The 12,068-nt window shown below is 41.7% G+C and overlaps 1 protein-coding gene across 12 annotated transcripts in view; it reads right to left on the bottom strand.

Moving 5' to 3' along the window:
• CNOT1 (CCR4-NOT transcription complex subunit 1) overlaps nucleotides 1-12,068 on the bottom strand; it is a 61,517-nt gene that overhangs the window by 32,647 nt on the left and 16,802 nt on the right. For all 12 annotated transcript variants that reach the window (XM_055818754.1, XM_055818761.1, XM_055818756.1 and 9 more), the window contains exons 10-16: nucleotides 11,725-11,835; nucleotides 10,390-10,560; nucleotides 9,750-9,877; nucleotides 8,528-8,768; nucleotides 6,647-6,766; nucleotides 5,547-5,669; nucleotides 5,168-5,319 (exon numbers count right to left, since the gene is read on the bottom strand). In XM_055818754.1, the coding sequence (XP_055674729.1) occupies nucleotides 5,168-5,319; nucleotides 5,547-5,669; nucleotides 6,647-6,766; nucleotides 8,528-8,768; nucleotides 9,750-9,877; nucleotides 10,390-10,560; nucleotides 11,725-11,835 (1,046 nt within the window). The remainder of the gene's footprint in view (nucleotides 1-5,167; nucleotides 5,320-5,546; nucleotides 5,670-6,646; nucleotides 6,767-8,527; nucleotides 8,769-9,749; nucleotides 9,878-10,389; nucleotides 10,561-11,724; nucleotides 11,836-12,068) is intronic.

Genomic DNA, 12,068 nt, shown 5'->3' with positions numbered 1-12,068 from the left:
AGTGCTTCACAGTTACCCCAGCAAGTAATGACTTATAGAAATCTGGGATATGCATCTACATCACTAACGGTCCTTGGAACAACAGACTACCTACAACAGTCTTTGTATGCTGTCATCCACATTTTGGGCTATATACAGCTCAGCCTCATAAATTAACACACACAATCACTGATGCTAACAATCCCTCATTCAAATCTGCTCCTCAGGGCTCCTTCCTGTCCTCAAGACTTCACTCATTATTATTCCCACTCTGAATCTTGTTACACATGATGTCTCTCCAAAAGGGGAGATATAACAAGACTAAAGCTTGGGCTACACACTCAAAGGACAAAAAAGGATGAGAGGTAAATACCACCACCTGCTTCACTAAAACTCATCTGTCTGTGCACTGAAAGACATGCTTCACACACTAACATTAAACCAAAACAGAGACAGCAAACCTAACTATTCAAGATTATAATAATCAAAAGCCAACTGAAAACTGAAACTTAGGCACAAAGTCATTGCACAATCAAGAGCAGCTTGTACCTCTTTCCAAAGTATTCCATGTCTGACTGCCAGGTTCCGAAACTGGAAGGAAAGCCAGCTCTGCTGCTGACATACCTAACCACAAACATATTAACACAACACTAACATTTTCCTTTTGGAAAATACAGCCAATAATTAACAGCACGCCTGAACTTTTTAGTTCTACCTTCTTGGGGAAGACAGCTAAAGCAGCAGATACCTTCCTGTAATGGGGCAGCTATACCAATACAGCTTTGTTGTTTTGTTAAAATGAGGAATCTCCACACAAGGCTAACGCGATTTTCACAAGCTTTTACTGCACAGCTGTTGGCATGAGGTGAAAAAGACAGAAGAACAATCCTGACAATTAAGGCAGGAAAACAAAGTGCAGATCAGCCTTTAGCATTACAGGCTACACAGAGATAAGGGCTTCCAGTTGTTCTCCAAAGACAGTGATCCACTATGTAGTGTGGATAAAAGCTCACCCGTGACAGATGGGGGGTGGGGGAGATAGTATGGGTGAGCAGGTTTCCATACAGGGCAACAAACATTTTATCAACCATTTCCAGGGCCTCGTGTCAAAGGCCTTAGAAGCAATGGGCTTGGGGGCGTGTATCAAAAAGCAATCAGAAACTTACCTTCAAAACACCCAAAGGGACTTCTGTTTTGGAAAAGTGCAACCAGACCTGAAGACCACACTCTGAGCATGGAACACTGTAGGTTCAGTATCTACAACATGTACTTGCTTACACTGCAATGCCAGAGTCTCAGAAATATCAACATTTAAATGTATGTATGACCAATTAGCAGGCAGCAGAGTTTTTTTCCTTGATGCAGGAGGCATTCCAAGATCATACAGTGCTGCCCTAACCAGGAAATGGGACTAAGGACCTAAGAGCCAAGTTCACACATTGTTACCACCCTCAGTCTTCTGCCCTCCCCCTTTTTTTGTAGCAGTTAAGACTTGCAGTCTTCATGCTTAAATATTGTAGCACACTTCAGCAAAACAAACTGCAACCTGCTGTAGATAGATAATATGTCAGCCCACAACAAAGACTAATTACAGTGCTAGAATTTTGTATTTATGGTGACCAGTTACGTCACTTGTGCTTTGGAGCAATCCACTAACACTACGTCCCACCACCTAGAGAGACTGAAGGTTAACTTTGTTATCATACCAAAAGATATACTGCTGTATCAAGTACAAAACTGCAGGTTTTCACAAAAAAACTGCATTTGAGGCAAAGGTTATGAAGAAGTAGGTGGGCATGAACTGGTTGAATGGTCGCAAAGAGTTGTGGTCAATGGCTCGATGTCCAAGTGGAGACCAGTGACAAGTGGCATTCCTCAGGGGTCAGTACTGGGACTGGTGCTGTTCAATACCTTTGTTGGTAGCATGAACAGTGGGATCAAGTGCACCCTCAACTAGTCTGCTGATGACACAACGTACATGGTGCAGTTGACACGCTGAAGGGAAGGGATGCCATCCAGAGGCATCTTGACAGGACTGAGATGTGGGCTCTAGTGAACCTCACAAGGTTCAACAAGGCCAAGTACAAGGTGGTGTGTGTGGGTTGGGGCAACCCCCAGAATCAATACAGGCTGGGTGGAGAATGGATTAAGAGCAGTCCTGAGCAGAAGAGCTTGGGGATGCTAGCAGACTGAAAGCTCAACAATGTGCACTTGCAGCCCAGAAAGCTGACCAAATCCTGGGCTGCTTGCAAAGCAGTATGACCAGCAGGTCAAGGGAGGCAATTCTCCCCCTCTGCTCTGCTCTCATGAGATCCCACCTGGAATACTGCATCCAGCTCTGGAGCCGCCAACATAAGAAGGACATGGACCTGTTGAATTGAGTCCAGAGGAAGCCACAAAGACGATCAGAGGGCTGGAACACCTCTCCTGTGAAGACAGGCTGAGAGTGTTGGGGTTGTTAAGCCTGGAGAAGAGAAGGCTCCAAGGAGACCTCATAGCAGCTTTCCAGTACTTAAAGGGGGCCTACAAGAAAGCTGGAGAGGAGCTTTTTACAAGGGCATGTAGTGACAGGACAGGGGGAAATGGCTCTAAACTGGAAAAAATTAGCTATTAGGAAGAAATTCTTCACTGTGAAGGTGGTGAGGCACTGGCAGAGGTTTTCCAGAGCAGCTGTGGATGCCCCATCCCTGGAAGTGTTCAAGGCCAGAGTGCATGGGGCTTGGAACAACCTGGGCTGGGGGTTGGAACTAGATGTCTTTAAGGTCCCTTCCAACCCAAACTGTTCTATGATTTATGATTCTATGGTAACAAGCTCTTAAAGAAAATGTCAGTATTTTCAAGTTCTATGTAAAAATATATTCAGGCATCTATCCTAATCAGTGCTATTCCCAGAAAAGAGCTATGGGATAACTACAGTAAGGTGAACTTTGGAACATAATAAGGAGGAAAAGCCAAAAACCACAGGCAGCCAGCTCTAGAGGAAAAACCGTCAGCTTAAGGGAAGCCCCAGCTTGCTGACATAAAAGTTCACCTCTTCCATAAATTTTTTTAACCCATTTTTACAGAGCAGGGAAAGGCCTTTTCATTCCCCTAGGCACAGGTAGCCAGAAGCCTCTTCCGTTCTTCAAGCAGGGACTGAGAAAGAGTGACCATGCCTCCAGCTGACACGCTTGACCTATGCTGGACACAGCTGCATGGGGAGAGGCACTGCTTGCTGCCCCTCTCAACTCACTGCAGCTCAAGAAGCAGCCTTCTCATAAGCAGTTTGTTACCAAATCACATGCTTGGTCAGCCTGTGGTGCCTGCAACCACTCTGAATTCATTTTAAGAACACAGTAATAAAAGGAGCACTTATTTCTTTTTGAAGCCTCACTGCTACACAATGCCACAACTGCGGTGCCCACCAGTGACAAACAAGCTGCACCAAAAATGAAGTGTCTCAAAACATGCAGGGTCCTGGTGGCTAAAAAAAAGTGTCTCCCTGGACACAAAATGGGACAAGAAATAATTACAGCCTAATTAAAGAGCAGGGTCCTAAATCAACAGATTTAAGAAACAGCAGACTTCAGCTTGTGAAGTCAAACTACCCTTCCAGGTGTATTTAATATTTACTGCGATTTTCCTTCGTGACTGAAACTTAAGCTAATCAAAGCAATTGCTTCATGAAAGAAAGCCAAGCATTTTCTTTTTAAAGCTCAAAGAGAATAAGTAATGGAAAATGACTGCAAGTAGGTCACATTCTTGCATAAAAGGGAATACAAGTAGCTATAAAAAGAAACCAAAAACAGAGAGAATTGTGCCAGTAGAGAACTAGTGGCTTTTGGAATTAATTAAATAAATATTGGTAACACATTAAGATTCAGAACACAGTGACATTAGATGCAAGTCAAGCCTACAGTTAACTATTAAACCTCTGAAATCTGGACACAGTAGCAATGCAAAATAATGAATGTAATTTAATTTGTGAACTATAGCCTCAGAAGACGCACTTTGAGTTGAAAAATAACAGCCATCTTTTCAGCCCAAGAAGTGTGCTAGACCATTATATTTCAACAGCATTTCGAATTTTAATTGCACAGGTCCCAGCAGAAGTCAGGAGAATCCTTTCTCTCAAAATATAGGTACCTCAAATTCCCTCCCAGTTCAAATACCCATCATGACAATTCTATGTCAATACTCACTTCCTAGCATCTACATGACAGCCACAAACCATCCTGGACACCTTTAAAGATGTTGTGTCTTTCACAACAACACTGGTGAAGCTAAGGGACACAATATAGGCCTTCAATCAGGTAATGTGCAGACACACCAGCCTCTTTTGGTGTCAAAATTGAATACTCAAAACTAGCACTGTCTCCAGCTTTCAGTCTCTCTGGCACATACACCATGCTATGCTACACTTAGTTATCTTTGAAATACTGCTGTCAAAAGCAGTTAAATACCATCTTGATCTGACAGCACAGAGAAGTGACACCACAAATATTTAACAACATTCAGTCATTTTTAAGAAAATGTGAACACAGTACTTAAAAACTCATTTGTCCTTTCTGTTGTCTACCTGTCTCCTCTAGCAAATGAAACTGCTCCCTAGGACCCACACTTTTCTTCTGGACTTCAGCTAAGCAATCTGATCTGCAAGAGGCTATTTTCCACCCTTACACTACTTTGAGACTGTCTCAAATGAAGACAACATAAGTTGCACATCTAGTTTCAGTCCCAGTTACATTACAATCACCACTTACCACTTCAGCACACAAGGACTGCATTAGCCCCTTCTGCTAGGGTAGTAATCACACAGAGCCATTTGCCTAACACAATCACAAAAGCCTTTATGCAGTCACTGTTTTCCAAGATGCTGTCCCACTCTAGTTACACCTGTATTCCTTTCTGTGCAAATTACAGCCCTGTATTTAGTCATTAACAACCCAGGATCTCACCAAGCAGCCATCCCCCAGTTACCAAGATCACCTCACTTGTTTAATTATAAAGACAAGAACACTCAAGCTCTTGTGACCTAACTTCAGAAGCTTCAGTGCAAAATTAAACCTACTACTGAATCCACCCCTGCAAGCTTATATACTTTTGTTAACCCCATTCTCCCTGTGAAATTCCAAACCAGCTGTGACCATGTGCCAGCAAACAAGTTGCAAACAGATTACACATTCAGCATAAGCAATATAATCCTTACCCAGCACAAGCTTGCAGACATGCCAACATAGTCGCCAAGGTTTCTGGAGGAAGCTGAGCACTTTTGGGCTGATCTTTTTCTGGAGCAAGGCCACCCAGGATAGAGGGACATCTTCTCTTTAAGAAGGTCATACAGGCCTGGATGAAAGGCTCCTGAGGAAAAAATGTTATCTTAATCTCCCAAACTGCATCCAAGCCACTATTTCAAACTTGGCAATTGCACTGTGGAAACAACTGCGCTAAGCTATTATAGTTCAGTGAAAATGTACTATCAGACCATAGACACTTTCCACAACTTTAAAACTACTTATAAAATTAATGAAGTGACTTAAGTTAGTCACTGATAGAGTGCAGAAATAGAAAGAAAAATCCTGCTTTACCCCATGCTCCCGAATTTTATCTGTGAGCCATTTGTCAAGTTTGAGGTATTCCCGTCGAGAGGCAAGTGCAGCAAGGTCAATAACAAAGGCAAATGGAGTACCATTTAGCAGCATTGACAAGGCCTAAAGAAAAAAAATAATCAGAAGACTAGTAGTGAAGACACAAATATACCCTTTCTCCTTTCTTTTCCTTCTTATCCCCATATACTTTTTAGTACAGAAGTCTTGCGATCACATGCTGCTATGCTTTCTCTGTCAACGAAAAGACTGGTACTATGAGCTTCACTCACTTACAGCTTGCCCGTGAGACAAATAAGCAAGAGCTCTCATTTGAAATCATGACCCTATCTTCTTTGAAGCGACCTTGTGCTGACAGTTTTAAATTCCTCTATATGAAAACCCACCAGCAAATGGCTGAGAGCTACCAAGTCGGTATCACAGCAAAATTAATCACCAGGGTCCAGCACCTCCCTGCAAAGAGACCTCAACCCCTTCAGAGCCACTCTGAATACATTTGCTCTAAGTGTCCATCTTTGAGCACAGGAACTGCTACAACAAAACTGACTTCAAGCAGCAGTTTGCGCTCTTGCACTTTGGAGACACCCAATTATTCTGCATCTACCTTTAGGAAGCAATAAAGTCCTCAAAGAATCTTCTACATTCCCATTTCAATGGTATTCAAGTTTAAAACAGTCAAAGCCCTTCCTGGATTTACAGTCCATTCCCATAGCAAGCAGTCCTATTATACTCCTTCCCAAGTTACTTGTCAGCTAAGCCATGATAACCAGCCCTACTATGAATGCCAAGGAGAACCGCCTTTAGTTCACAACTGGAGAGGTAGAAAGCATCTGTAGTCAGACACCACAACTCAGCTGAAGAGCACTGGTTTTTCAATTTTTTTTTTTTTTTTTTTTTTTGCCGGGGGGGGAGGTTTTTTTTAAAATGAGGTACAGCAGCAACAAATGAATTCAGACATGCTTAAACAAAGTAATCCTGACTAAATTAGCCACATCTAAATTAAGCTTGGCCTTTGTTAAAAGATAAGCGAATCTGCATAAGACACCAGAGAGAAAACAACAGCAGTACTTTGAAAAACTCACCTTCAAGTCTTGCGCCACATCAAGAATACGTGACAATTTTGCCTGGTCATACTGCTCCCCTCTCATGTACCATTCTGCCATTGCATGCATGATAAGCTGACGAATTGAAGGAGACTGACCCTGAGAAGAATTAAATTAGGATAATTCGGATTTTACTTCATGCCTCTAGGACAGGGGTCCTCAAACTATGGCCCACAGGGTCCTCAATTTGGCCCCCGGTATTTACAGAAGCCCCCCTGCCCCCACCCCGGGGGTTGGGGGCGGGGAGGGGAACCAAGCAGCCATAAATGACCTCCTGCCACTTCATCCATGTGCTGGCCCCGTTTAAAAAGTTTGAGGACCCCTGCTCTAGGAAAAGGATCAACCATGTGAACATTAAATAGGATATTTGACCTCTAAAGCTTAACATGCAAACATATTTACTCTTTAACTTCAGAACTTGACTTCTGAGTTAGGTTTTTTGTGCAATAAACTATCCAGGAACTACAACTGAAAGATGTAGGATGACTATGAAAAGGATGTACATCTCTGTCTCTTTCCTACCACTGTACAGGTCTAGTTCCTCTCAACTGTACAGAAACTGCTCTTGGAACGTGCAAGTTTACAAAATGTTATGCCTGATGTGATGTCTTGAAGTGAGACCTGAAATGTCACACCTTAACATGGAAAACACAGTATCTAGCTCTTTGCTCACACAGGGGCAATTTTAAACTACAACACATTAAGATTTTGATGACAGCAAGGTTTTTGCTTAAAGACTCCCTCAGCTGGGGAAGTGAAATATCCTCAAGTTGTGGATCAGCACCATGATGGCTGCCACGTGACATTCTGTACTTTATTCTGAAGCCTGCCCTGTGGAAAAGTCACATATTCTGCCAGTTCAATACCTTATGCAGAAAGCATATCACTTCTATCCCCCCATTCTTCAATTTGTAGACTTTTGTCAGGGGAAAAAAAACCCAAACATTCATAGTACTTCAGCTAGAAAACAGCCATAATTTTGCAGTGAATGTAGACCGAGACTTAAGAGGTAAAGCTTCTTATCAACTCTACTGTATTTGAACAAGGCAAGATATTTCCTAATGCATTCTCCTACCCCAGAGACTTCCTCTGCTGTTAAGTTTCCTCTTATGACTCTTACTTGCTTAACTACCAGTGGACACAATGACAAAGGCCATACCAAAAGGGCAATACATAAAAGCCTACCTGTTTGTCCACTGAAAGCATGGGATTTGCACGCATAATTACCCTGTCTCTGCATGGAAGCTCTCTGTGTAAAGGGTAGCAGCCAGTCCCAAGTTTTCAGAAAACACCCTAGAGGCTCCTAAAACTTACACTGTAAGTAGCTTCTTTATACATGGAATAGTTTCTATCTTTTAGCAGAGTACTTTGGTTTAAACCGCCTCATCTCTTACTGCTTCAGGTTTCTACACTTCAAAAAGTGTAAATTTGAGAGTTTGGGGAGGGGGGTGGCGTCTACTGTTCTGAGAGTGGAGGGGGTTGTTACTGTTGTGACAGTTTGGTGTTCTTTTGTTTTCAAAAAAAAAATAAAAATCAAACTTTGGTTAAAACTGGAAGGAAAAAAAAAAACAAGTCAAGTTTGACTTTGGTCTCTCTACTTCTCCAGGAATATTTTCTCAGTGAACATGATTTCTTTGCTCTGAATATATTTCCACAAAGAAAATCAAATCACAACAGTTTGCTTCAAGACAGGGATGAGATAACTCATACTATTTCCGATAAGCCACTGCTAATTTACCCCTTTGGTTTTAAATTACCCAGTTCATAAACCAATATAAGCATTGTTTTAACTGTTCAACGCACTTAACAAGCTTTCAGTTCCATGAACAAACTACAGGCACACTTATTAAAAATACTTACCTGCCCATGCCATGCATAGTGCAAAATGATAGCAGAGTTGGGATGGTTGCCAAGGAAAATTGGCATGAGCGTGGAGATGAGTTCATGGCGCAAGGTATGCCAGGACGTGTTGATCTGCAGTAAGGCCAATACCAACATATCTGGGCAATGCTTGATAGGAAAACTGAAGAGCTGCTTGACCTGCTCATACTGTCCCACTTCTGCCAGTCGTAACAGAGATTCAATCAAATCCAGGCTCTTCCTAACAAAAGGAAAAAAACCAAATAGAAACAACCCCCCAGAAGTTACAAAGTAGTTGGCTTACAGGATCCTGGATTCACACATTTTGCAGCAACAACTGAAAGACTACATACAGAGCAATGCCTACTGCAAACAACCGGTCCCCGCAGCTCTTACCACATACAATTAAGCCTACAAGACCATTACAACTTTTTTTTTTTAAAAAAACACCATTTAAGAGCTTTTTCTGATTTTGTTAGGGAAGAGAGAGAATTGAAAGCTGATGCTGGAAAAAATCAGCTTGAGGTGGGTCACTTTGATAACTTGGCTTGAAACATACTTCCAGAAATGGAATACACCTTTCAAAACACCTGAGGTTCCCACCTGTGAAACTTAGTGAATATATTCTACTTGTTTTGTCTGCCTTACAGACAAGTAATCATTGCCACCTCCCCCAATTTACCCATTATCCTCCATCTTCCCATTCACTATTTTGGGCCATACAGTGGAAATAGAAGTAAATACCTTCACTGAAATCAGCTACAGAGCTGCATCAGAAGGGGTGTAAAGGTCAGCTTGAAGTCAAACTAGTCAGCTTTATGCAATAACTCAGCAATAGCTGTATAAATTTACTATTTAAATCCCAGGATTCCTTTCATACAAGTAGAGGAAGTTTTTCTAAGGTCATCCTGGGAAAGATAAATTTAAATTCATACCTCCAAGCTCACAGTATCTGCCAAAATACATCAGCAGAAATTCTCCAGACAACCAGAAGACTCCAATAAAAGCAAGAACTGGCAGTACCTTTTCAGGTATTATGGAAGTACACAGGATTTTCTGATATGAGAGTTTTCACTGATCAAACACGGAACAAATACTAATGGCTGATCTATTGGGATGTACACACAGCTACAAAGAAATCTGGTTGCATAAAGACAAAGCCACATTTGACTACACAAGCAAGTTAACTCTAGGTACAAAAAGAAGTTGAGAGCAGGTTTACCATGTAGCAATTTCTCGATTGTCATCCTCCGGTGGTGCTTTCAGGATGTCTGTGGCAACAGTATGACAAGGGTAGTCAGCAAAACAGAAGATGTCGGGGTTTATGAGGGAATGTTGAATGAAAGAGAGCTGGAATAAAAGACATTAGAAGTAGTTTAGATATTTGGAGTTTGAGGTTCCTTCCACTTTATTAACTGCCACATTTCTGAGAATGACATAAATCAAAGCCAAGATGAGCCAAGATTTACTATCAATGCGTTTTACATAACTGATCATCTCACACATTTCCTCCCTGGATTTCCGGAAGTGACAGACACACACATGCTGAGGGTACTTGTTTGCACAAAGCTGTAGCCTTTTTGTGCAACCAGGTAAAAACAGTTCTACAGTCAGCTGCATCACCCATCAGAACTCTGCCAAAACCAGGTGTTGCCACACACATACAGCAAGCGACCATCTCCTCCCAAACAATGCAGACCCCGTTCAATTAACAGACTGTACTTCAACATACCCGAGGCCTGTGCCTTACAGGCCAAGTTCTCAAGTGGGACTTGTCTAAAAATTCATGTCACAAATCCACATTTGGAATTCAAGAAATTCAGGAAATTTGCAAGATGCAACAGAAATGCTGGTAAACCTACCTGGCCCTCCGCGTGCTTCCAAGGTCTGTATATGGCATTAACTGGAAAAACTTCCATGCCCAGCCCTCTCTGGATGCCAAACACTACTATATGCAGGCCCTTGCTGTCACGAATCTGAAATCCCGGATGGTCCAATTCATAGGTTACTACTTTGAAGTCCAGGCTAGGATTCTGCAATCAGAAAACCAAGAGTAGTCATCCATCAACATTACTATCTTCAGTACTGTCTTGTAAGAACCCCTATTCATCAGTATTTTAACCAGCTTCACATTCACCTGACTTGTAGTTGAAAGCAAGGTTTTTGTTTTAACAGAACCAGGATTTAGACAGCTGTGTGAACTTGATGCAAGTTAATGTTTGAAACTAGCCTGTGAGACTGCACTTCCCCCAGCACTACAGGCAGTAGCTATCTATCCTTCCAAACATTTGACTAACAAGCCTTCAAAAACAAAAAAAAAAAAAACCCAACACATAGCTCCTTTCTTAGCATGCTGACTCAATTCTTTTGTAGGCTTCCATACAACTTCCAACAGAAGGCAGAAGGGTCTGACCTGCTGGCAAGAACAACTTGCTTTTCCTTTTGTAAAATGTACACTGCAAGTACTTGCAAAGCATCTATTAGACTTGCAGATATTTCACAAGGATGAGGGAGCTTGGAGGGAACTATGGGCCACCATGGAACACAGACCACTCATTTCAGAGATAGCTGAGCAAAGGTAGTTATGTGTTCCAAGGCTTATAAAAACAACACAGTGAGTCCTGCACAGATTAGAAGGAACATATAAGAAAAAAAAATCACCCAGTATAAGGCAGGCAAAAGAAACTGTACTCATGTTTCACTGAGTTAATTACAAAAATTGCTGCTTTAAGTGGTGGAAAGATTTTCCATTTCTGAAGCATCATCATATGCAAAAAGCATTTCGTTTTGGAATCAATAGCTACAAAAATATTTTGTTTAATTTTCATCATTAATGCCTACAGTGAGCAGCTTTTCAAAACAAGGTGCCTGACGCACAAAACTTTCCACTGTCAGAAATAATTTCAAACACAAAAAATGCTCAGAGAACGAATGCTGGAGTATGTGGGAGCAGTGTGGAATAAAACTCAAGTTGCACCCAAGTTAGCCATTCAGGCAGCTTTTAATTCCCACAATTCCTCAGAATTTTCTTGCTCATGAGGAAAAACACTAATCATTTAAGTATAGCAGTGCTATCACTTTAGTGAGATTCAAAGCCATTCAGACTGCTAGGAGCTTAAAAAGATTAATACACTCATTGAGATATGCTCTTCTTCCAGATACTCCACATAAAAGACCACGACACTCACGAAACTTACCAGCTCTTTAAGAACATCAATTAAGACCTCCACATTCCAGGTATGGGCTTGTGCTCCATCACTTTTATCTTTCCCGTCACTCCAAATCCCACTGCCAGGAGCCGAAATAGACTGCAAGTTAAATACACTCAATCAAATACTAGTTAAAAATAAAGCAGCCTCAAAAGCCACTAGCTACAGAACTAGCTACACCAAGCAGAAGTTCAGACCAGTAGACCAGTCAGACCAGTAATGACACCAGTTGCACACTTTGAGAATCCTTCATTCAGGAGTGTACTACAGAATTTACAGCAGAGTAAGTGTTGAAAGATAAACACAATTCTTAAATTACGACAGGCTAGCAT

Source organism: Falco peregrinus, chromosome 14 (genome assembly GCF_023634155.1).
Source record: "Falco peregrinus isolate bFalPer1 chromosome 14, bFalPer1.pri, whole genome shotgun sequence".
Classification (NCBI taxonomy): domain Eukaryota; kingdom Metazoa; phylum Chordata; class Aves; order Falconiformes; family Falconidae; genus Falco; species Falco peregrinus.
This window is presented reverse-complemented; position numbering and strand designations above follow the sequence as displayed.